The 22380-nt window shown below is 37.8% G+C and overlaps 1 protein-coding gene and 1 non-coding gene across 2 annotated transcripts; both read left to right on the forward strand.

Annotated features, from left to right (window-relative positions):
- The first annotated feature begins 1307 nt into the window (after nucleotides 1-1307).
- TRNAS-CGA (transfer RNA serine (anticodon CGA)) lies at nucleotides 1308-1389 on the forward strand. Its single transcript has one exon. It is a non-coding gene; the product is annotated as a tRNA-Ser (tRNA).
- A 1784-nt stretch (nucleotides 1390-3173) lies between these two features.
- LOC149838204 (MICOS complex subunit MIC10-like) lies at nucleotides 3174-21774 on the forward strand. The gene is made up of 3 exons (XM_090007624.1): nucleotides 3174-3345; nucleotides 18392-18543; nucleotides 21522-21774. The coding sequence occupies exons 1-3, from the start codon at nucleotides 3216-3218 to the stop codon at nucleotides 21543-21545; spliced, it is 306 nt and encodes a 101-aa protein (XP_089863750.1). The 5' UTR covers nucleotides 3174-3215; the 3' UTR covers nucleotides 21546-21774.
- Nucleotides 21775-22380: the final 606 nt, after the last annotated feature.

The following is a 22380-nucleotide window of genomic DNA, read 5'->3' on the forward strand; positions in this document are numbered from 1 at the left end:
GGAGGTTTGGCCCTTCGGTGCTCCCTCCTTTATAAAGTGCTGCCAGCAAATAGGGTTGTAAATGGATTGGATACAGTCAAGATATAACTAGATCCGAATCTGAATCTGAAATGTACAACAAGATCTAAATCCGAATTTGGAACTAAAACCGATATGTTAGGGTTGAATCCGGATCCAAAATATATGTGGCTATACTGAATCAGGCAAGAAACAATAAAATCTAAGCCCTCTACATGTAAAAAATGAAACGCAATTAGATTTTGATTTGGATCTCAATTAGTTCCAACCTAAAATAATCTAAATGTGAAAGAAATATGATTCAGAAAATTCAAATCAGATCTGAATGATCTTGTTGTAAGGACCCAAACTAGAAAACAATGTGTAGGATTTGGACCAGATATCTAAGTACATGTGATCCGCCTGAAGCCCTATCAGAAAGTTTGGTGTTTGGCCTTTTAAAACTTGCGTAATTAGGGGTGTTTAGTGTTGGGTATGACCTAGTCCTGACCCCTACCAAATCCATTAGGGTGTAAAAAAGGAAGGGGTCTGATTAACTAACCGGGTCAGACCTGTGAAATCCATATAGCATACGGACTTGGGTTTCTACTGAAGCTAGGATTAAGATCTACAATTTTCTAATGTCAAGCATAAAGAATATTATTTTACCGGGTATGGATCAGATCTGAATTGCACAATCCTTATCGAACTCAGGTATGGTTTTTTTTATGAAGGATCCGGTCAGACCCAGTACTAGCACCTTCTAATTGGATCTGAGTCTGGGCACACCCACTTTTGACGGAGGTCTGACCCATTAACACCCCTAATCCAAATGCTTCAACTTTAAACCTAAATCACGTTGATTGAATAATACAAATATGGGAATTTTTAAGATTAAAAAAATGGGGTTTTGGGTTTTATTGTAGTTGACCTGAGTATTACCATAACTCGAACATGACTACCATTTATATGATGGATTAAAGTCTAACCTGACCTTGGCCCTGATCCGATCCATTAATGGCCGTTGACCAGGGGGTGCAAACAGGTTTCATAGCGGCTGGACCATGATAGACTTGAATTTGAATCTGCAGAAGAGTAAGGAAATTTGAATTTGCATTAGGATCCAAACTAGATAACCAAAAGTAGTGAAATTAAGTGTGGATTCAAGTTACCCGAAGCGGAACCGAATCCCGAAACTACTTATGTGGGCAGATTAGGGCTGGCCTGAACCAAATAGACGCTAATGGTTTTGTCTGTTGCCAATCGTATAATACTTATTAATAATTTTTTTACAACACTTATCACAAATTGTCGATATGTCCGAGTGGTTAAGGAGACAGACTCGAAATCTGTTGGGCTTTGCCTGCGCAGGTTCGAATCCTGCTGTCGACGTCTTTTTTGTTTTTTTTTCTTCTCTCTCTCTTGGTCCGTTCAACCTCAACGAGGGTTCTTTGTCATTTCGAAAAAATGGAAAAAAAAAATGAAATCTATGGGGCCCAACAAAGCTGGATATTCAGATTTCTGATGTTAAGTGCTGAGAGATGGTATCTAGTTCCAGTACCAGTTCATCTTCTTGTTTTCTTTTCTCTCTTGGTCAGTTCAACCTCGCATGGCCGCCGCAAATTAAGTGATCCGGTTCTCCACCGGGGTTCTTCGTCATTTTTAAAAAATGGAAAAAAAATAGAAATCTATGGGGCCCAAACAAAGCTGAATACTCAGATTTCTGATGTGCTCAGATGGTTTCTACTTCCAGTACCAGTTCATCTTCTTGTCCTAAAGGCATTTCATAATTCATACAAGGGAAACAAATCGAGCATGTGGGGGTCATGCCTATCAGGATCTGATCCTGAACTTTGTACAAAGGATCATATCAAAGTTTTGTTTTGTTTTGTTTTTTAAATGGATCATATCCAAGTACTAACATAGATCGGACATATTGATCCAAATCTAATAAGGAAGGATCCAAGATGAGCAAGATGATTGGATTAAGCAAATCAGCATCCTATTAAAATGCACATCAGATGATTCAGATTCTATTTTAGGAGTCCAAAAATGAAGTTTTGGATATGGATCAGAGGTCCAAACAATCTGATCGATTTGCACCCTTAGGAGCAAGCTCATGCAATCTTTGAAAGAATTGAAGGCCATGCCAAACAATATGGGTTCCTCTAATTCTTTTCCAGTCTATTTCTAACCATTTCTCTCTAACTCATTTCCATCAAATTTACTTAATTACCATCTCCCAAGTTGAGACCAAATACAGATGGAATTGGCCTTATGAGAATCCCAGTTAGTCAATTGCAAACTAAAATAAGTGTATGTTTCCGTTTTATTCCACTTTTCCCAGAAAAGTGAGTATGCCCAAACACCCTCTTAGGAAAATTTCTAGAATACTAAAATAAGTTCCCAGCTTATCCCATGCATTTGGGTTTAAGTGGGTGCGCAGAGAGTAGAGATACCCACTTGACCGCGTGGTTAGTTTGTCTATGAAGGGATTTCTCATTCTATGTAAACAAAATACATTAATACATGTTTGTCAACCAAATGAGAATCACTCTCATTTGTATGTGAGTGATTCTCATTTGCCCCATTTTCTAGTGATCAACCAAACACGAGAAAATGGGGTATGTGATTTGGAGTAAAATGTGATTCCAAATCACTCAAACTCAGTGAGATTTTGAATTTCATGTCTCGGTGTGATTTCGAATCACATGTCTCGAATTCACACACTGATTCACGTGCCAACATACAAAAGCAGCCATTTTTAAGAAAGTTGAGGGTTTCAAGTTTCAATGTCTCCCCCCTGCACAAGCCAACGCGTAGCATAGGCACTGGGGACAGGGATCCTAACCTCGGAGTTTTACGCTGTCGGCATGTCGATAGTAAGTATGTTTGGCTGAGCCAGTATCTTCGTGTCGGGTGCGGTTTCTTCGGGTTATAAATCCAAAAAAAAAATCCAACGTTTGTCTCGTGTGGAGGCAACACCGTAGCACCATAGAAAACACGAATTCTTTTCTAACACCAAACAAACCTGAGAATTGGAATCATATGAGATTCCAAATCACGTGATTTCGAATCTCATGTGATTTATTTTCATATTTGCAAAATACAACCAAACATACCTTGCAGAAAAATGTAAAATACTCCCACAAGGCCACAAAGAACTCCGAGAGAGAGAGAGAGAGAGAGAGAGAGAGAGAGAGAGAGAGAGAGCACCCATGGGCGAAAGCAAGCGATTACCTTCCGAATACGATCTAGGGGCAAAATGGGACGCCTGTACGGACCTAGCGATTCGCCGAGTCGCGTACTCTTCGTTGGCTGGTGCTTTTGGTGGCCTCCTCTTCTTCAGTGAGTGCATCCTTTCCCCCCTTTCTGGTTCATCTCGTTCTGTTTCTGTTGCTGAAGAGTTTTTTCATTGGAGTCATGCGCTTCCGTGCTTTTTGTGGAGAATTCGGTAGTTGGTGACTCTAATTTCGTGAAAACATGAAGGTGGTTCTCTTATTTGTTGACAAATTGTGGCGTTGAGGTTGTTTTTCCTTTTGCCTTTGTAAGATTTAGAATGGTTTTGTTATTTTTATGTTTTTGTATTTATTTTGGATCATCCAGCGATACAATCACTCTGTATTCTTGAACATTTTTCATGATTCATGCGTCATCTTTGTTGAATTTGTCACATTTATTCGAAATTTCTTGTTGATTTGCATTTTCTTGAGTAAAAACAAAATTCGGGTTCTTGGACTGATTCATCTACAGTTGGGGCTGGAGTCAAGCAGGGTGAAATGGGACTGATTGCCAGACCATGTACTGAAACTTCCGTGTATTCTCACTTGGCATTAATATACTGATTTCACCCCCTAAGGCCTGCATCAACCCCATCCCACGCTTAAAGTGTAACGTCTCAAAATTTCAAACTTGTGAACCTTTCAGAAAACAGGCAAGATACTAGAAAGATCTCTTACTTTTCAGAGTTTGTTTATGAAATCAGCGGAAGATAATTCAAAAAGGCAAGCCGATGACTTTAGGCACGGTAGCTAAAAGAACAAAAACTTAAAATCCATGCTACTTGCAAAACACTTTGAAAAGCCACTAAGAAGTTTCCCAAATAGTACAAACTTCTGATAACAAAACCCAAAAGCCTCCAGGACACAAGCTAAGAGCAGGAAGAGGAAGTCTTGAAGCCATCTTGCCATCACCCATGGTGTACCTAATCATCACTTGTACCCATAGAATAAGTTAGTTTCGCGAAAAACTAGTAGGTGCACAAGAGAGACTACAAAAAACTGAATTAAGAGCATTTAATTCAGCACGCTAAGTAGTTTAAAGCAGATATGCAGTTAAACAGATAAGCCGTTCAAAACAAGTAAGCAGTTCAAGCAGGTAAGCAATTCAAAGCAAGTAAGCAGTGCAACTGTCAAACGCAACATTATGATTCATTTGATTGTAAGCTGTGAACTACCAAGCTTATTTTCGTTCCTAGAACGGGGTCTCTGCATTTAATCATTATCAAGTCATCGTTTGTCGCTCTCACTATTTCTAACAAACTCTTTGTCCTGAACAATATTAATTTATTCTCATCTCTCAAGGCCTTACGCGGCCAACTGTCACCTGTTATAACTCACTTAAGGCGTTATAATTTCTCAGAAAAACCTACCCTTCCATAGAAGGTTCAAAACATGATCATGATCTAAAATCAATAAAGATCTGATTTTCACATCTGAGTCCTGCATGAAATCATGCTATAAGAGCACGCCAAATCTATAAATTCATAATTGACTATCAATATCAATCGCAGAAGATTATCACAGCTTACCATAACTTTTTATGGTAATCAAAATTCACAAGATCCACGTCGGATTGTTTGGTCTGGAAAATGTACGATCTCACAAGGAATTACCGCCCTAGATGGTATACCTGGTCTTGGACAATACACTTCCTCACAGGAGTTCACCGTCTTTGCAGCTATCCGCTCTTGAACAATGTACATCCTCACAGAGAATCTACCACTCTAGCCGATTACCAGATCTTGATCATATATATCCTCACAGAGAATCCTTTGGGAACCCGGTTCTCAGCAAATGCCATATCCAATAAAAATTATTGTGATACACAAATGACCGCTCTCAGGGTCGATAGCATTATTATAATTAACAAGATCAACGCCGGATCACCTGGTCTGGGAAACGTACAACCTCACAAGGAATTACCGCCCTAGATGGTATACCTGGTCTTGGACCATACACTTCCTCACAGGAGTTCACCGTCTTTGCGGCTACCCGCTCGTGGACAATGTACATCCTCACAGAGAATCTACCACTCTAGCCGGTTACTAGATCTTGATCATACATACCCTCGCAGATAATCCTTTGAAGATCAGGTCCTCAATAGATACCATACACAGTTATACATGCATTAATACAATCGACTGCTCCGAACAATTGACCGCTCTTGGGGTCAGTAGCCACCAATATGGGCACAAGCATGTATATCAGCAATATGCATCGTATCACTTCACATGGTAAAACAAATCACAAGATCACACATTCCTCCAATAAGGTTTCATGAACCATGAACATTTATCGCATGCTTTCAACATTTCTTACCACGTGGCATTTCAATCATATCATACAGAAGCATATAATACTATGCATCGTATCATTGCCACAAGGAATATTGCATTCCTCAAATAAGACCCCAAAGCATGCGTAAACAAAGCATGAGTCCTATACATATGAGAACACGCAGATTATATAATATGAATCAACTAAACATCAACATATGTAACTCCTACATAGTTCAATAAATTCACAAGATTCAAGTTATATGTGCAAATATTCAGATCATTGCATCATCATATGCATTCACAATTCTTATCTCAAAGCACATCGCATTCGACCTTTCTAGCGTGTAACTCACGCACATATCTGCAAGACATTTCAATCAAATTCAAGATACTTATCAATCATGTTATACATGTAAGCTATATTCACTTAGGCAATCATAACACAATTCTCTGCAATAAAACTATGTAGGCGTGATGCATTATTCACCTAAATAGTTTAAACTAATCATTTGTCGGTGTGACATGTCATCTACCTATATGCTAACATTCGCATCATAATCATAAGAATCTCGGGGATAAACAAAGTCATACGTAATTTCATCGATAAGCTTTTACTTGACAAAAATACGTACCCAAAACACACGAAAGTCTTATGACCCATCAACCAGTGTAAACAAACTTTATGTTTCGATATTACTGGCCTGCGGGTACGCGCAAACAAAAATGTAGAAACAACTGAGACTAGTTCGGGCGTATGTTATTATATGTATTTTTAATAACCCGAATAGCTAGTTGAGTCCCTTCCTAAGGGGACGACTTTAGCCGAGAGAAGATTCCCCAAAGACAGGTACTGAGCAACGGATGCATCCAACTTCTACTGAAGTTCATGGGATCTACCACCTAGGATAATGTCTGGTAGTCTCTTCCCCTAACTCCAATGACTGAGGAGGCCGAATCTTTGTCCGTAGAGTGATTGCTAACAACCTATCCATTGGAGTTTTGTACCGCTTTGTCTTCTCTCTTGACAAACTACAAGAAGCGAATGAGTGCGTTAGGTGTTGCTTAACTAATGACCCATTCTAATGCTGTGGTCTTTAAACCACTCGAGCATCTTGCCTGTGAAGGCGAATAATCACCATTTTATGTGATTACAACATTATACATTTAGCACGGTTCGAGGTCGCATGACCGTCTCATCCGATCATCGCAGTACTAGTGTGTAGTGCACGACTACAAGTATTCTAGGATGAAAGGGGTATAGCTCCTCAATAGGAGCCTCAACAAAAGTGTTTCACAAAGATGTAATATTTGGCATGCGATTTTCTAGAATCTCATCCACTATTGGGGTATCTACATGTCTCGCATGACTTGATACCGGTCTCGATAGACAGGATACAAGTTTCTCAACAGAACCCCCGCTAAGAGGTTTGCTCAAGCCCCAATTCGGGGTTACCCGAGATATGTCAAATAGACGAACAGAACCAGCCAATCACATCCTTCCAAATATTTCGATTTGGGTAGTCTTTGATGCTTTTGCGCAACTCCCTAAATTCTCAAGTCAACTTTACAGGACTGCTCGCTCGAAAAGCCAGGATGTCTTTATCGCAAAGCTCTCGACTCAACTATTGTCACAAGAGGGAGAACGGTAAATGTCTCTTGCATCCTCCACGAGGATGTCTTTATAGCACATGCAATGAGCGGAAAACTTGAGTGTCATCTGCAATGGCAAGACAGTAACAAAACATTTGAAAAAACGGGAGCCTGGGCGTATAGCGCGACAGCAAAGTAAAGACTGTGAGCAGGAGTGCAAACGCAAAGCCTAGGCGCAGAGCGCGACGACAAAGTAAAGACTGACAGAAAGTAAATGACAAAGAACGTGAAACCGTGTCCTTGAGTTAACTGCGTACTCGTATAAATATATATATACATATATATATATATATATTTAATTATCCTTTTTAGTTAATTGAACTCAATTCAATTGTCCAAGTTCTCCGTGTAATCTTTCTCTACCTTGGGGAGTTGCAAGCTTGCTGGCGTCTACGGGTGTAAGCGATTGACAGCTCGGGTCACGGTGCGCGAGCGGGATCCGTCGTACGAGCTGCAAAAGTGACATTTTTAGCAAGCTTACACCGAAAATAGTAAGGACAAAGGCACTCTCGCTGTCCTGACGTGAAAGAGGCAGAGGCAGGAGCAGCGTGCCTCTGCGAACCTGTTTTAAGTGTAAGACGCAGGGGCAGGGGCTGCGAGCCCCTGCTGACCTGCTGTCAGGAAACTACAAGGAGGCAGGGGGCTGCACCCCTACTTGATGAAGGCAATGAGGGAGACTGAGGCTTCGCCCTGCCTGCCGGAAGAGCTAAGAGGCAAGGGGCCAAGCTCCTACCCATTAGCACAAAGGGGGAGGCAGGAGGCTTCGCCCCTGCCTGTCGAAAATGCAAAGAGGCAGGGGCTTGACCCCTGTCTGTCGAACACGCAAACAGGCGGGGGGCGAAGCCTCTGCCTGACGCTAGAGAAGAGGGAGCAGGGAGGGGGCTCAACCCCTCTCCTGAACAACGGGGGTGCATGGAGGGGCTCGACCCCTCCCCTGTCAGAAAAAGAGGAGCAAGGAGGGGATCAACCCCCTCCCCTGCCGTAACAGGGAGCAAGGAGGGGCTCAAGCCCCTCCCCTGCCGTAACAGTGAGCAGGGAGGGGCTCGACCCCCTCCCCTGCCGTAAGAGGAGACGCAGGGAGGGGGCTCGACCCCTCCCCCGCCAAAAGAGACATCGGGAGGGGGTTGGGCCCCTCCCTCGCAAAACATATCGCAGGGAGGGGGCTCTGCCCCTCCCCTGCGATCGAGGGAGGCAGGGAGGTGGCTCAGCCCCTCCCTGTGCAAACAGAGAGTGAGGGAGAGAGAGACGAAAAGAAAAGGAGAAGAAGGACAAGGAGAGCGTACCTGGAGGTCGTCGGAGGGAAGGTCGCCGACGTGCGTTGGCAGACGAGCGAGAGGGGGAGCGACGATTGCTGCTAGGTGGAAGGTGGTGGTCGACGCATGGGGGAGGGACTCGCCGACTGTCCCTCCCCTTGCGTGTTTTATCTTTAAAACACGCAGGCAGTGAGCTGTGAGGCAGTGCCCGACCGCCTGTCTCCTTTTGGATCCGGGTCGGGTCCAAATCTGGATTCGACCCGGGTCCAACAAATTTTTTTCCTGGGTTTTACATAAAGAGAAAGGGATTACCCCCTAAAGGGGTCTATTTTAGCTTTTTCATCCTATACAAATTATCTATAGCAAATTGATTTTGTTTTCATAGTGATGCCATGGATTTACCTCCTAAGAATATAGGAGACAATTAGGGAAAATAACATCCAAACACTTGTCTTACCTGCTCTGTTCAATTTCTCGCGTTCCTACTATTTTTCATCTCTCTCTCTCTCTCTCTCCGGTTCTTGTACGCCTACTGCTTCCCATATACACCATTGTACAATGATATGGATTGGATTACTAGCACATATTCTTTATAGAAGCCATTTTTTATCCTTTGGTCATCCAAATGTCATAATATTTATAGATATCGCAAGACATTGAATTTAATGAAAAGAAGTTTTGAAGTGGTGGATACCCTAAGTTATGCTACGCTAATCTATGATCTAGAGGAATCTAAGAAATTAATAAGAATTTTAAAAAGATATTCAATATTCATTTATCATACAATCTAGTCTTACCCTAAGTTATGCTAATCTATGATCTAGAGGAATCTAAGAAATTAATAAGTTAAAAAGGAAATTCAATATTCAATTACCATCCTATGAGAAAACTCTCTACAATGAGTATTTATCTATGTCACTAGGACACCGCATAAGAGGCCACGTGCTCGTGTCGACACGACTCGACATGCGTACAGGTATCGGGCATGGCACGGATACGTGGGCTTGTGGTTTGGGACATGCCCAACTAAGACCGAACTCCAAATCCACAACCTCTTTTTCTTCCTTTTTTTTTGTCTAAACCCTCTCCCTTCCCACCTTCGTGGGCAGGAGAAGAAGAAAAAGAGAAAGACTGAGAGAGAAGTAAGAAAAAGAGGAGGAACGAAGAGAGAGAAGTACCTTCTTCTTCTTCTTCTTCTCTTGAGAGAGAGAGAGAGAGGTGGTGGAGTGGGGTTAATAAAAGAGAGAAAAGGAAAGTTTGGGTCTGGATCTAGATCCACACTTGATCTAGACCCAAACTCTCTCTCTCTCTATATATATATATATATAGGGAAATTGAAATATGTTTACTAAGCAAATATATTTGCTGGTATGAATCAAGATTTTCATGGATTTTTTTGCAAATCTAACCCTGCTGATGCATTCGGCATGGTCCATTTGCTAGGAATCGACTCTTGAATCATCTTAATCAGATAAAGAAATGTGATTTTTTATCCTTGAATATTTATGAAAATTCTAAGTCATTGATTTTCAACCCTTAAAAGATCCTTCTTATACATAATAATTGGATGATCCAAGAGTCTGTTTCTATAAAACCGACCGTCTAGATTACATCCGTACAGTGAATTTTTCGACAAAAAGTAAAAAACCCTATGAAAATCTTGGTTCATACCAGTAAACATATTTCAGTTACCCTATATATATATAGCCATGTTCGCGTACCCTTATTTTTTGAAATTGTCGTGTCATACCCTCCGTACCCGTACCTGTATCGTACTCAGGTGACAGGTATTTATAGGAAAACAAAGTAAATGTGTAGGAAACCTACCTAATTCCTGCTATGTATTCGAGATGGATTCAATATCATAATAAAACCAAAAATTTCAATCCAAAAACTAATATCCAAGTAAATGTAAACCCAAAAAATAATGAAAACCATTTCTAACCATGGGACAAAACCAATGGCTTTAGTGGCAACTATTAAAGCAAGAAGGATGCACCAAAGAGAGATGGAAGCATAGAAGAAACTTCATTAGCAAGAAAAATGAAAAAGTTACATTAATAAAAGGGTAGATCTCCATTTGCTAATGACCTATCTAAATTTGGACTAAAGTGAACCTTTTACTTTGACTCTATAACAAAGAAATGAAAATACACGAGGGGTATCACCCCATATTAGTGATACACAATATTACATTTCTTAACCGCAACAAGATGATGGAGAGAGAGAGCTTGAGGGAGACAAAAAGAGATAACAAGGTTGTTGTTGTTCATGTATTGAAAACCTGGTGCAATTTTCATATGTTTGGGTTGAGCACATAGTAAAAGCTGGTCTGATCTAGATCTATCATTCACCAAAGGTTTTATGCATAAATATCTTTCACTTAGGATTATAAAATGGTATGGCTCAACATGCACGAAGGTCAATCCAACTCTAACCTTTAGAAGTACATGCTAAGTGTTCTTTTTAGGCAAGGTTTATTAGTAGTTATCAAATACTAAAAGTCAGGTTATTCAACATTTAATCCATTAAAATGTTTGATATATATATATATATATATATATATATATATATATATATATATATATATATAGTCACAAATATCGGTATCGGCTATATCTTGGCAAGACTATTTCTCGCGATATTATAGGTTTGGTGATAAATCTTGGAAAAATCTTGAGGCTTAAAAAATATAAAAAATAAGTAATAAAATATCATGTATAGACAAAAATACATAAATAATAAAAGAAAGAAGAAAAACATATTTAAAAAGTAAAAATAAATAAAAAATGTAAAACTAATTGAGAATATCGTGATATTCTCGTGATAATATCGCAATATTATCAAATTGGCGATATTTTCAAAATATCGTGATATTTTACCTATGTTATCGTTTGCTGAATTTACAGTGATAACATCGCGATATTTTGAAAATATCACCGATATCTGTGACTATGGTTTGAATAGAAGGAGACTTGGTTGGTCTCATAGGATTGGGTGGATAAGCTGGTTCAAAATTTAAATCATTGGGAGTTCTACATTTGGATGCTTTAAAACCAGTTTGGAATGGATATCAAATCGAATCAAACCCATGTAGTAAGATTTGATAAGATTATTTTGCGTACAATTGCTCAATAGATTGGGTTGATATGGACTCAAAGTAAATTATATTAGGCATGATGGTTACATTATTGTAATAGGCATGTTAGCTAGTTAGGTCAAGCTTATACGATAGAGGCAAAAATGTGGATCTGCCTTTAACTATTGAGAAACAAGGCGGTTAATTTTTTTTTAACTTTTTTGTATTGTTATTTGAAATTATGCATATTTCTCCTTTTTTTTACTAGAATGCTGAGAAAAAATAAAACCATCCAATTAAGAGGCTAGTATATATATATATATATACCCATCGGATTTTTGGGTACTCGGCCCGAATCGGGTTGGGCTCAGGCGGTCATTTGTTGACCAAGCCCGATAGAAGTCGGGCCCAACCCGACCCAACAATTAATTGGGTCAGGCTCGGGATTCAGTCTAAGCCTGAGTCAGGCCCTTATACACGGTATCTAGGTTTTGAAAATTCAAAATCCTACCCATGGTGGGCACTTTCTAGGTGTTAAACAAGTTGAACCTCCATTTTTTATAGGCAATGGAGGTCTTCCACTCCCTTCCTCTCTTCGATATGGGACTATTCTCCCGTAAGGATTTTCATTATTCTATATTATTGTTTGGGATATGGGAAATATAATGCTTCCTTTTTCAAATGCCTTGCAATTAATGTGCTCTCTCTCTCTACATAAAAAGGAACATTTACTTTTTACCTTTTAAGCATTTCTCAAAAAGAAACATTAAATTTTTTACCTTTCAAGCATTATAGCAAAAAAGAAATTACCTGCTCCTTTTGATTAGTTTCATATCGATGGAGAAGGAGAGGGAAAGCCCCTCCAATGCCTATAAAAGTGAAGAGGATCCTCCACTTTGTGTAAAACCTATTGGGCAAATATCATGGGTTACTTACCCGACCCGATCCAAATTAAAATAGTCAGTGGGTCACGGGCTGGATGGGTAAATCCAAGGCCGATTGAAGTCAGGCTCGGCCTGATCGGACAATTGTCGGGTCAGGCTTTCAACGGCTCCAAAAGTCATCGGGTCAATTTGGCCCTTGCAGGCCTGCTATTGGGCTGGCCCGACCCGACCTGATGTCCACCCCTATATATATAGATGGATAATTATTTTTCACCTTGTAAACCCTGGTTGGTGATTGGTGGGCCTTTCACATGAAGAAGAAGTTGAAGCTCTTTGTATCGATACTGTAGATGAGATAGAAGTAACAAGTGTCAAATTGTTCATGTTTTAGCTCATTAAAAGTCAATATTCTTGCTCTATTTATAACTTTGTGGGTTGGTTATGTTAAAATATAGTGTATATATTTCTGTATCTAACTGATATACATATATTGATATACATATATTTATACAATATATGTATATCAGGGGTATTTTGGTCATTTCATGACATGTAATAAAATACAGTCCAATAGGGACTGTAGTGTCTTTTTATTTAGTTTTTATTTTTCTGTTTTTTTATGTAAGTCAACTTGACTATTGGGAGGCAGTCCAACGAGTCCAACTGCCTCCCTTTCTTGTATGTGACCACTCTATGTAGCATATGCTTTTCTAAGTATATTTTATTGTGAATTCAAAGATTATTATTTTTATATTGTGTTGTATTGAAATTTGTGGTTTAAATATCTCTTTTATGAGATTGTTATCGGTCCATTAGAGACCATATTGTATTTGTGCACTTGTGTAGCCCTTCATTGTCATTGTGATTATGCACATCTTGTTTCATTTCATGGTATCAGAGCCTTGGGCTCTTGTATTGTTGAAAATTATCTTTGGCGTGCTCTCTTTGTGGTGGTGGACTTCAAATTTTGTTCTTCAATCTCAAGCCTTCTTTATCATGGGTGAAAAAGAATCCGCCTCTACCATCTCCTACAAGCTCAATGAAAGCAACTACTTGATGTGGGCTATTGCAATAGAAAACCATATCAAGAGAAAAAGCTATGGGGCTTTGTTAGTGGAACCACTAATGAACCCCAACTAAAGTTAACAAGAAAAGAAGGAGATCAAATCAAAGTCCTCTTTGAAGAAGAAAAGGAGAAGGCTTTACAAGAGTATCAAGACAACATACAGGATTGAGAGGCTAACAACGCTCAAATACTCTTATGGTTCATGAATAACATGAAGTTCAACATCATAAGTTCAAAAAAACATGTGATGCATGGATCTTCTTAAAGAGCACATTCATTCAAAAGGATATAGCTGAACTATATTATCTTCAAGACAATGTACGTTGTACCAAACAAGAGGATAAGAGTCTAAGAGACTTTTATGGTCTCTTATCTCCTGTTTGGGATGAATTGACTATGTTGGAACCTAAATGGAAAGGTTCAACAATTGAGATGATAAAACATTTTCTCTTTCCTATATGGTCTTTGACCGAAATTTAAGCAAGTTAGGTCATCTTTGCTTCATAGGATTTCGGCTCCTTCTTTAAGTGAGGCTTTTACTCAAATTTGTCAAGAAGAAACAAGACTTGGAATGCACAATTCTAATGATGAGGTACTTGCCATATCAAGACCCGGAAGATTTGTAAAATCTTATAAACCACCTCACATTGAGAAAAAATTCAATGATGAAGGGCATAATGGGGGAGGATACAAGGGAGGTAAAATTATTTGTCATTATTGCAAAGCACTAAGGCACATAAAACCGGATTGTTCGAAACTCAAAATGGTGACCGCGGTAAGTGAAGAATCACAAGAATCAAAGAAAGGAGGCAACTTCAATGATTTGACAATCGCTCAAATAGCGGAGGCCGTTTTACAAATACTAAAAGCAACTCCCTCTACATACGGTGCCGCCGTCTCCTCTTCTTCTCCTCCAGATAAGTCCTATTGGATTTTGGATTCAGGAGCTTATTTTCATATGACTCATAATGAGTCCCTATTATCCGATTGTACTAATTCATATTTTTCATGTGTATCAACCGTCGATGGCAGTTCTTTGAAAGTTAAAAGTATAGGAAATCTCAACAATGATTTAAATTTTTTTTTGTTCCAAATGTTAGGGTTATTCCAAAACTAGATTTAATTTTTTTTTCGGTTTCCCAAATATCCGATTATGGGTGTAAAGTATTCATCTCATCTATGGCTTGTTGGGTGTAGGATATTCAGTCAAGGAAGCTGATTGGACAAGGCCATAGAAGAGGAGATCTTTACTATATGAATTTCTTATATCTACCTAAAGACTCTTTTTTTAATCATATCAAAGAAATTAATTTAGATCTTTGGCATAAAAAATTAGGACATCCAAGTATATCCAAACTATCTCTTTTTCCGTTCTTGAAAAAATTTTGTAAGGAAAAAGAATTTGTATATGAAAATTATATACTTGAAAAAATGCAAATGATGTCTTTCGGATCTAGAACTTCTTTGACTAATAAAATCTTTGAATTAGTGCATTCGGATGTATGGGGACCCACTCCCGTTATGTCAAAAGATGGTTATTCATGCTATGTTACATTCATAGAGGATTTTAGTAGACACACTTGAATTTACTTCCTTAGACTCAAATCTGAAGTTTTTTCATATTTTAAAATTTTCATAATCTTGTTAAAAATCAATTTAAGACAAATATTAAAATCTTTCGCTCTGACTCGGGGGAGAGTTTCTTTCAAATGATTTTCAATCCTATCTAAAGACTCATGGTATTTTGCATAAAAAATCTTGTCCAAAGACCTTCCAACAAAATGACATTTTCGAAAGAAAATATCGTCATATTATTGAAACTACTAGGACTCTACTCATTTCAAAAGAAGTTTCAAAAAGGTTTTGGGCTAAAGCCGCTCTCACTGCAGTCTATTTAATAAATAGAATGCCTTCTCAAACTTTAAAAAACAAATCTTCAATTTAAAAACTCTTTAAAATTTCTCCCAGTTTGAAAAGATTAAGGGTCTTTGAATGTAAATGTTTTGTGCTTGAAAAATATAACAAACTCTCTCATAAAGTTATTAAATGTATTTTTTTTGGATATGCCAAAAATAAAAAAGGCTATCGATGCTATGATTCTAAAAATGATAATTTTTATGTCTCTAGAAATGTAAATTTTCTTGAAAAAGAAAAATGATTTGATCTTGAAAAACCTAAGGAAGAATCCGAGTATGCCTTCTTGTTTGACTTATTGCCTAAGTCTAATATTAAAAATATCGATAATGATGATAGTGATAATGTTGGGTCAAATGATGAACCAAGTGAAGAGAGAGAACCAACTCATAACCTTATACAATACTTTAGACGAAATAATGGGGAGCATCTATGTGCTTTTGAAAAGTATAGTCAACCAACAAATATTGAAGAAACTAGTGTTAGAAGATCTGAATGAATATATAGACCTCCAAATAGGTTTGTCTCCTATGAATCTTTCTCTCCAAACTATAGGGCATGTCTTCTAGCAATTCATTCATATAATGAGTCATCCAATTATAAAGAAGTCAAATATATAAAAGAATGGGTAGAAGTTATGAAAATAAAATTAGATGCATTACACAAAACATCTTCCTAAGGGAAGGAAGACAATATGATGTAGATGGGTATTTAAAGTCAAAACAAAGAGTGATGGGTCCCTAGAAAGATATAAAACAAGATTGGTTGTAAAAGGGTATTCTCAGGAATATGGAATCGATTATGAGAAAACATTTGCCTCAGTAGCTTGCATGACCACAGTTAGGGCTCTAGTTGCAGTAGCATTCATTAGAAAATGAATTATATATCAGTTAGATGTTAAAAATGCTTTCTTAAATAGAAATTTAAATGAAGAAGTTTACATGGATCCTCCCCTGGTCTGACTATTGAAAATGAAATGGTTCTTTATCTTCGAAAAGCTTTATATGGGCTTAAACAAACTCCTAAAGCATGATATGATCGGTTTAGTGAAACTATGTTGAATTTTGGATTTAAATTGTGTTATACTAACACTGCTCTTTTTGTAAGATCTACAGGTACCTCGCTTATCATTCTGCTCTTGTATGTTGATGATATGATCACCACTGAGAATGATCAGAAGGAAATCGAAGAAATTAATATTATGTTTAAGAAATCTTTTGATATGATTGACCTTGGTTTTTTGAGATATTTTTTAAGAATTGAAGTAGCATACTCGCTAAGAGGGTATATTTTGTCTCAAATAAAGTTTACAGCTGATATTGTTGCGCATTTGGGAATCACAAAGAACAAAATATATTGATACTTCTGAAGTGATAAATGCTAAAATGAGAGTTGAAGACAAAGTTTTATTAGACGATCAAACTCCTTATAGGCAACTTATCGGTTCACTAATGTACTTATCTATTACTAGGTCAGACATTGCGTATGAAATACATACTGCAAGTCACTTTCAGCATGCACCTACATCAGTTCACATGAGTGTCGTGTTAAGAATAGTTCGATACATCAAGAAAACTATATATAAAGGGCTATTCTTATCCTCTTAATCATCTTTAAATATTATTGCTTATGTTGATTCTGACTGGGGAGGAGATCCCAATAACCGTCACTCAACTACAGGTTTTTGTGTGTTTGTATGTGATTCTCTTATTTCTTGGAGATGCAAAAAATAACAGAAAGTGTCTTTATCTTTCACGGAAGTTGAATATAGGGCGGTGACTACAACAACAACCGAGGTTGTGTGGATGAGATTATTAATTTCAGATATAGGTGTTGATGTTTCAGAACCTTTAAAGTTATGCTGTCATAACAAAAGTGCCATATATATAGCCAACAATCACATATTTCATGAACGAACGAAACATATTGAGATAGATTGCTACTATGTTCGAAAATAATACTTGAAGGGGACGATTACTTTACCATATGTTTTGTATCTTCTTAGCAAACTTTCGGTGATCTCACCGTAAATTTGAGGAGAGTGTTAAAATATATTGTATATATATTTGTATCTAACAGATATACGCATATTTATACAATATACCTATATCAGGGATATTTTGGTCATTCCATGATATGTAATAAAATACAGTCCAATAGGGACTGTAGTGTCTTTTTATTTAGTTTTTATTTTTCTGTTTTTTTATGTAAGTCAACTTGACTGTTGGGAGGCAGTCCAACTAGTCGTTGGACTGCCTCCCTTCCTTTTATGTGAGGCTCTATATGTAACATATGCTTTTCTAATCTTATTTTATTGTGAATTCAAAGATTATTATTTTTACATTGTGTTGTATTGAAATTTGTGGTTTAAATATCTCTTTTATGAGATTGTTATCAGTCAATTAGAGACCATATTGTATTTGTGCACTTGTGTAGCCCTTGATTGTGATTGTGATTGTGATTGTGATTGTGATTGTGCACATCTTGTTTCATTTCAGGTTAATCAGATACAATATGATATCCCTGTCCTTCTTCGAGTCCTTTGTGTAGTTTCAACTTTCAAGCAAACTCACTTTTATGTTCTCGTTTTGTTTCATGTAATCTGGATAAAGAAAAGTGGCTCATTGTTTCCAAAATGTCAAAATAGTTCCAAGAAAGAAAAAAAAAAACATTTGTGATTTCTTGGAAACTTGACGACCACATGATCATCGTCATCCACTTGAAAGCAGTTAAGGTACAAAGCGATGGAATGCAATGCTTAACACTTCAAATTCAGGTCAAAATAAAGAGAATGCCGCAATCAATAAATGGTTGGCATGCATGAAAGAAATGGACAAAAAGTGCACAATGTATATGTTCAAACACATACAGAAAACATGAACGTGTGGAAATGCCTTAATGATCCAAAATCTGCCTATTCATCTTGCTTATGCTTTGCATCTTCTTCATATGGGTGATACAGTTTTCCTTTTTGATTCACCCATGCAGGGAGCCCTGTGTCACGATGGGCATCTGTAGCTTTTGGTGCTGGTGTGGGTATTGGAACAGCATATACAGAGTGCTCTCACAAATTTGATGGTTCTCCAAAGTTTCCTGTTCCATTGAAAAGCCCTGCTGGAACTACTTCCGAATCTTCTCAAGTGAGTCTTCTGGTATTTCATGCTGTCTGCAAACTAATTCATCTTATAGGATTTTTAGAACATTAAATACAGTTAATACTAGAAATACAGTGGGGTACATCTTCCATCTTCTCGTGCTTAATGCTTGTGTGTTATTGTTTATATTGGCACTTCTATTTTCATTTAGTTTCTGCAAGCAATGTATGCAATGCAGAAAGATATTATCTATTACCTGTTACACTTAGTAACATTAAGTTTATTAGTACCATTAATCTCACAGAAACTATATTTAATTGAACAATGATGACATGGGGCATCATTTGGTCTAGTCATTTTGATCATGCAGTAGTGAACCTGTGTTCGGTGCCTTCCATTTTTGGTCTTATCTTGTAACTTTGATGATTTAAACTTTTGGAAATTATATCTGGTCTTATTGAATGTCTTTCACATTGCAACGCCCATTTTGCTACCATCTTTGCCAATGGAAGGTCATTTTGTTTTCCAAGATAACCAAGCTGAGATTAGGCAGGCCCCTACCAGTTCATTAGTCACTAGTCAGTCTCAGGAAATAACATTATAATTTGTGCATGTTAGGCACCCTGTGGATGGTTTGCCTTTCCAAAGGCTGAATCAATCACAGTACATCTGGCAAGGAAGTGTGCCAAGTCATTACAGGAGTTACAACCTCTGAGTACACGGCTGATTAAATTGGTGTAATCTGTCAATAAATCTAGCTATTGACAAGCCCCATCTTTCCCCTTCCCTCAAGCAGGCTCTTTACAACACTAATTGCATCTCTTCAGTAAGGCTCAACAATGATGTTTTAGGATACATCCACCAACTGAAGCATTTTTAGCCAGTAATCGCAGACTCTTTTACGCCCTGATGTGTCTCCTTTATGCCATCCAGCGAAAAGAATTAGACTCGAGTGATCTCACATAGTGAACCCAACTGGCCATCAGGTTGTTACGATGCTATAGAAATTTAATTTGATCCAGTCCCGCATTGGAGGGAACCATCTTGCCAAGTTACGCCATCGATTAATAATGGGATGATTGCAGCTGTGCCTACATGAATCTGTTGATCCTGAAGGTCTACAGGCACACAATTATCTGGAATGCTAATAGCCTGCATTTCCACACTTTCACTTTTGTGAACTTATATATTCGCCATCTAAAATAGCTCGACTTCTACTTCCAAGGTTGGGGTTCTCCAGCAACTGAATAAGCAAGCAACATGTTGCCATACCTTTCTACTAATCGGACAGTTAAAGAAAAAAGGTGAGGTCTTCACTACATTTGCACAGGATACACCTGCTAATAATTGAGATACCCATTTTTGCTAATCATACACCATCTGATTTCACACCATGGACTGAAGAGTTAGTGCAGCTCTGTGTGTGATTTTTACACCGTCATTTTATGGCAGCAACATGTCTCTCCCTTATCACGAATCATGTCCCATGTCTGTTTCACTATGAGCGTTCTTTCACTAGTCTGTCTCAATTCATCCTTCGCATGTTCCATAGCTGCTGCTGAAGGATAATCCCACACTTCACTTAGTACCTGCATGGCATCATTCTATAACCTGCATAATAGAGAAAGGGAATGATCAAGCATATTGGCCACATTAATGTGGCATAATTTTTTTATAACCTTTTATATTTGAGAGTTCAATCCATGTTTACAAAGACAAATCAAGGAATGATGACCCACCCAAGGATCAAACCAAAATTCCACCCTATCTCCTACCAGGCTACCACCCATTTGGCCCCTTCCTCCACAACTTTCATAGCAGCTTTAATGCATTTCCTGACCCATGATCCCATGGCAGCATTAAGAGGGAACCATAAGGATGCAATTCTCAGATGTTTTACTTTTATCAAATCAACCCATGGACTGTATATATCATTGACAACCTACCATGCCAATTTTAAGAAACATGCAAAGTAGGCCTTGCAATCCTAGACCACTTTCCTCTTCGGTTTACACATTGCACCTGAAGCCAGGGGATGGATGTTCCTCTTATTATTAGTATCCACCCAAAGAAAATTAGAATGCATGCTTCTAGTTCTTGATTACTTTATTGGGGAGTTTGAAGCTCATCATGCAGTAGGTAGGAAAGGAGGCTAGCATTGAATTAATAGCCGGAGGGTGTTGTAGCCTGCTATTTTAGCAAAACTTTAGTTTTAATAACTAGTTCCAGTGATTTCAGTTATGACATCTTGTTATTGTTTAGCTTTTGAAGTCGTTATAGACCAATGAAACTTTTGATGGTTTCAAGTTAATTGAACTGAAACCTGGTACCTGCTCAGCTCCTGCTGCTACCTATGTCATCGCCAAAGCCACTTTATGCTTCCTTAGTCTAATCCAGATCATGCATAGACACAGTTTCAGGTGATATCTTGAAAATATCATTGTAAATTGATAAAATTATATTAAAGGCAAACTTTTGTAATATTTTGAAAATATCAGAAATTTATATAAATCATGATAATATCCCGATATTATCAGTTTTACTCTTTTACTTCTATATCTTAAATGTGTTTTTTCTTCTTTCTTTTATAGTTTTTGCTTATTTCTTTTATTATATGTGTTTTTTATTATCTAAACATGTTATTTTCTTATTTATTTCTGCTATATATATAAATATATATTTAAATTTTAGGCATCAATATTTTTTCGAGATTTTCCCAAGTTTTATCAGCTAAATCTATTATCACGAGACATTGCCTTGCCAAGATATAGCCGAGACCGATATTTGCGACTATGAGATTACTTTATGTTCAAATTTTCCATGATTTTTCATTGTTAACACCTGGTTTGTTTCACTTCCTTCTTATGAGGCCTAATTTCTGCTTCGACTTCCATTTTCAATTAATGAAAAGGGTAAGCACCTACTTAAAATTGTTAAACTTGCAACCATTACATTCTAAGCTTTCTTTTGATTAGACAGATATTACAGTTTTTTGATCAATTTCAGTTATTTGGTCTCTGCAGGCTGAGAAGGAACAGCATGATTGATTGAAAGCTGGCTGCTGCTGGGTTAACCAGTGGTGTATCAGTGATTTGTGAAAGTAGCCACGAATTTTTTGTTTTGCTTATCATTCACACGTTGGAGGAATGTCCTCTGTTAATCAGATAGATGCCAACAGTTTTTAGGAATGAACACTGTGTCAGGTTTCCAGTTTTCTGTTGCCGTGGATTGTCCGAAATAAATATACAGATCATTGTGAAATATAACATGGATTGCACACTTGGGAGATGTCACAGAGACACGCATATGACCCGATGCATGACATGAATTCGTGATGCAAGTTTGCGTTTTTGTTTTTTGAGGAATAAGACACGAGGTCATGAATTCTTAATTTTTTTATCAATAAAAAGTACATCTTGATATTTTAATACATATAAATGTATTTTTATTATAATATAATTAAAAAGAATTAAAAATATTAAAACAGTATCCATATGTTTTGGAGCTCCATGTCCAACTCGTATCCCTCATGACATGATCATTCCCACAGAATCACCTTCTCATGGGAACCTGAGAAAGCGATTTTAAAAGCCTGAAATCTCATGAGATTTCAGGCAGCCTCTGATTTGAAATCAGGGCAACCCGTGAGATTTGAATGATTTGAAACCATTCTGATTCCAAATCCCGTCCAGTTGAGGCACCCGAACGTACCCTAAAGTGTATTGATAGCTTGGAGTTGACGGGGATACCCGCTCTGCAACTTCAATTGGGGATTTTGATTATCTCAGATACCTGTCGCCATTCTCACATAACGCTGTCATTGGATACCTTAATTTGGTAGGAAAGAACAGATGGATAAGCTCTCCCATGGACAACCACCTG

Source organism: Nuphar pumila, chromosome 5 (assembly GCF_984573655.1).
Source record: "Nuphar pumila chromosome 5, dmNupPumi1.hap1.1, whole genome shotgun sequence".
NCBI classification, from domain to species: Eukaryota; Viridiplantae; Streptophyta; class Magnoliopsida; order Nymphaeales; family Nymphaeaceae; genus Nuphar; species Nuphar pumila.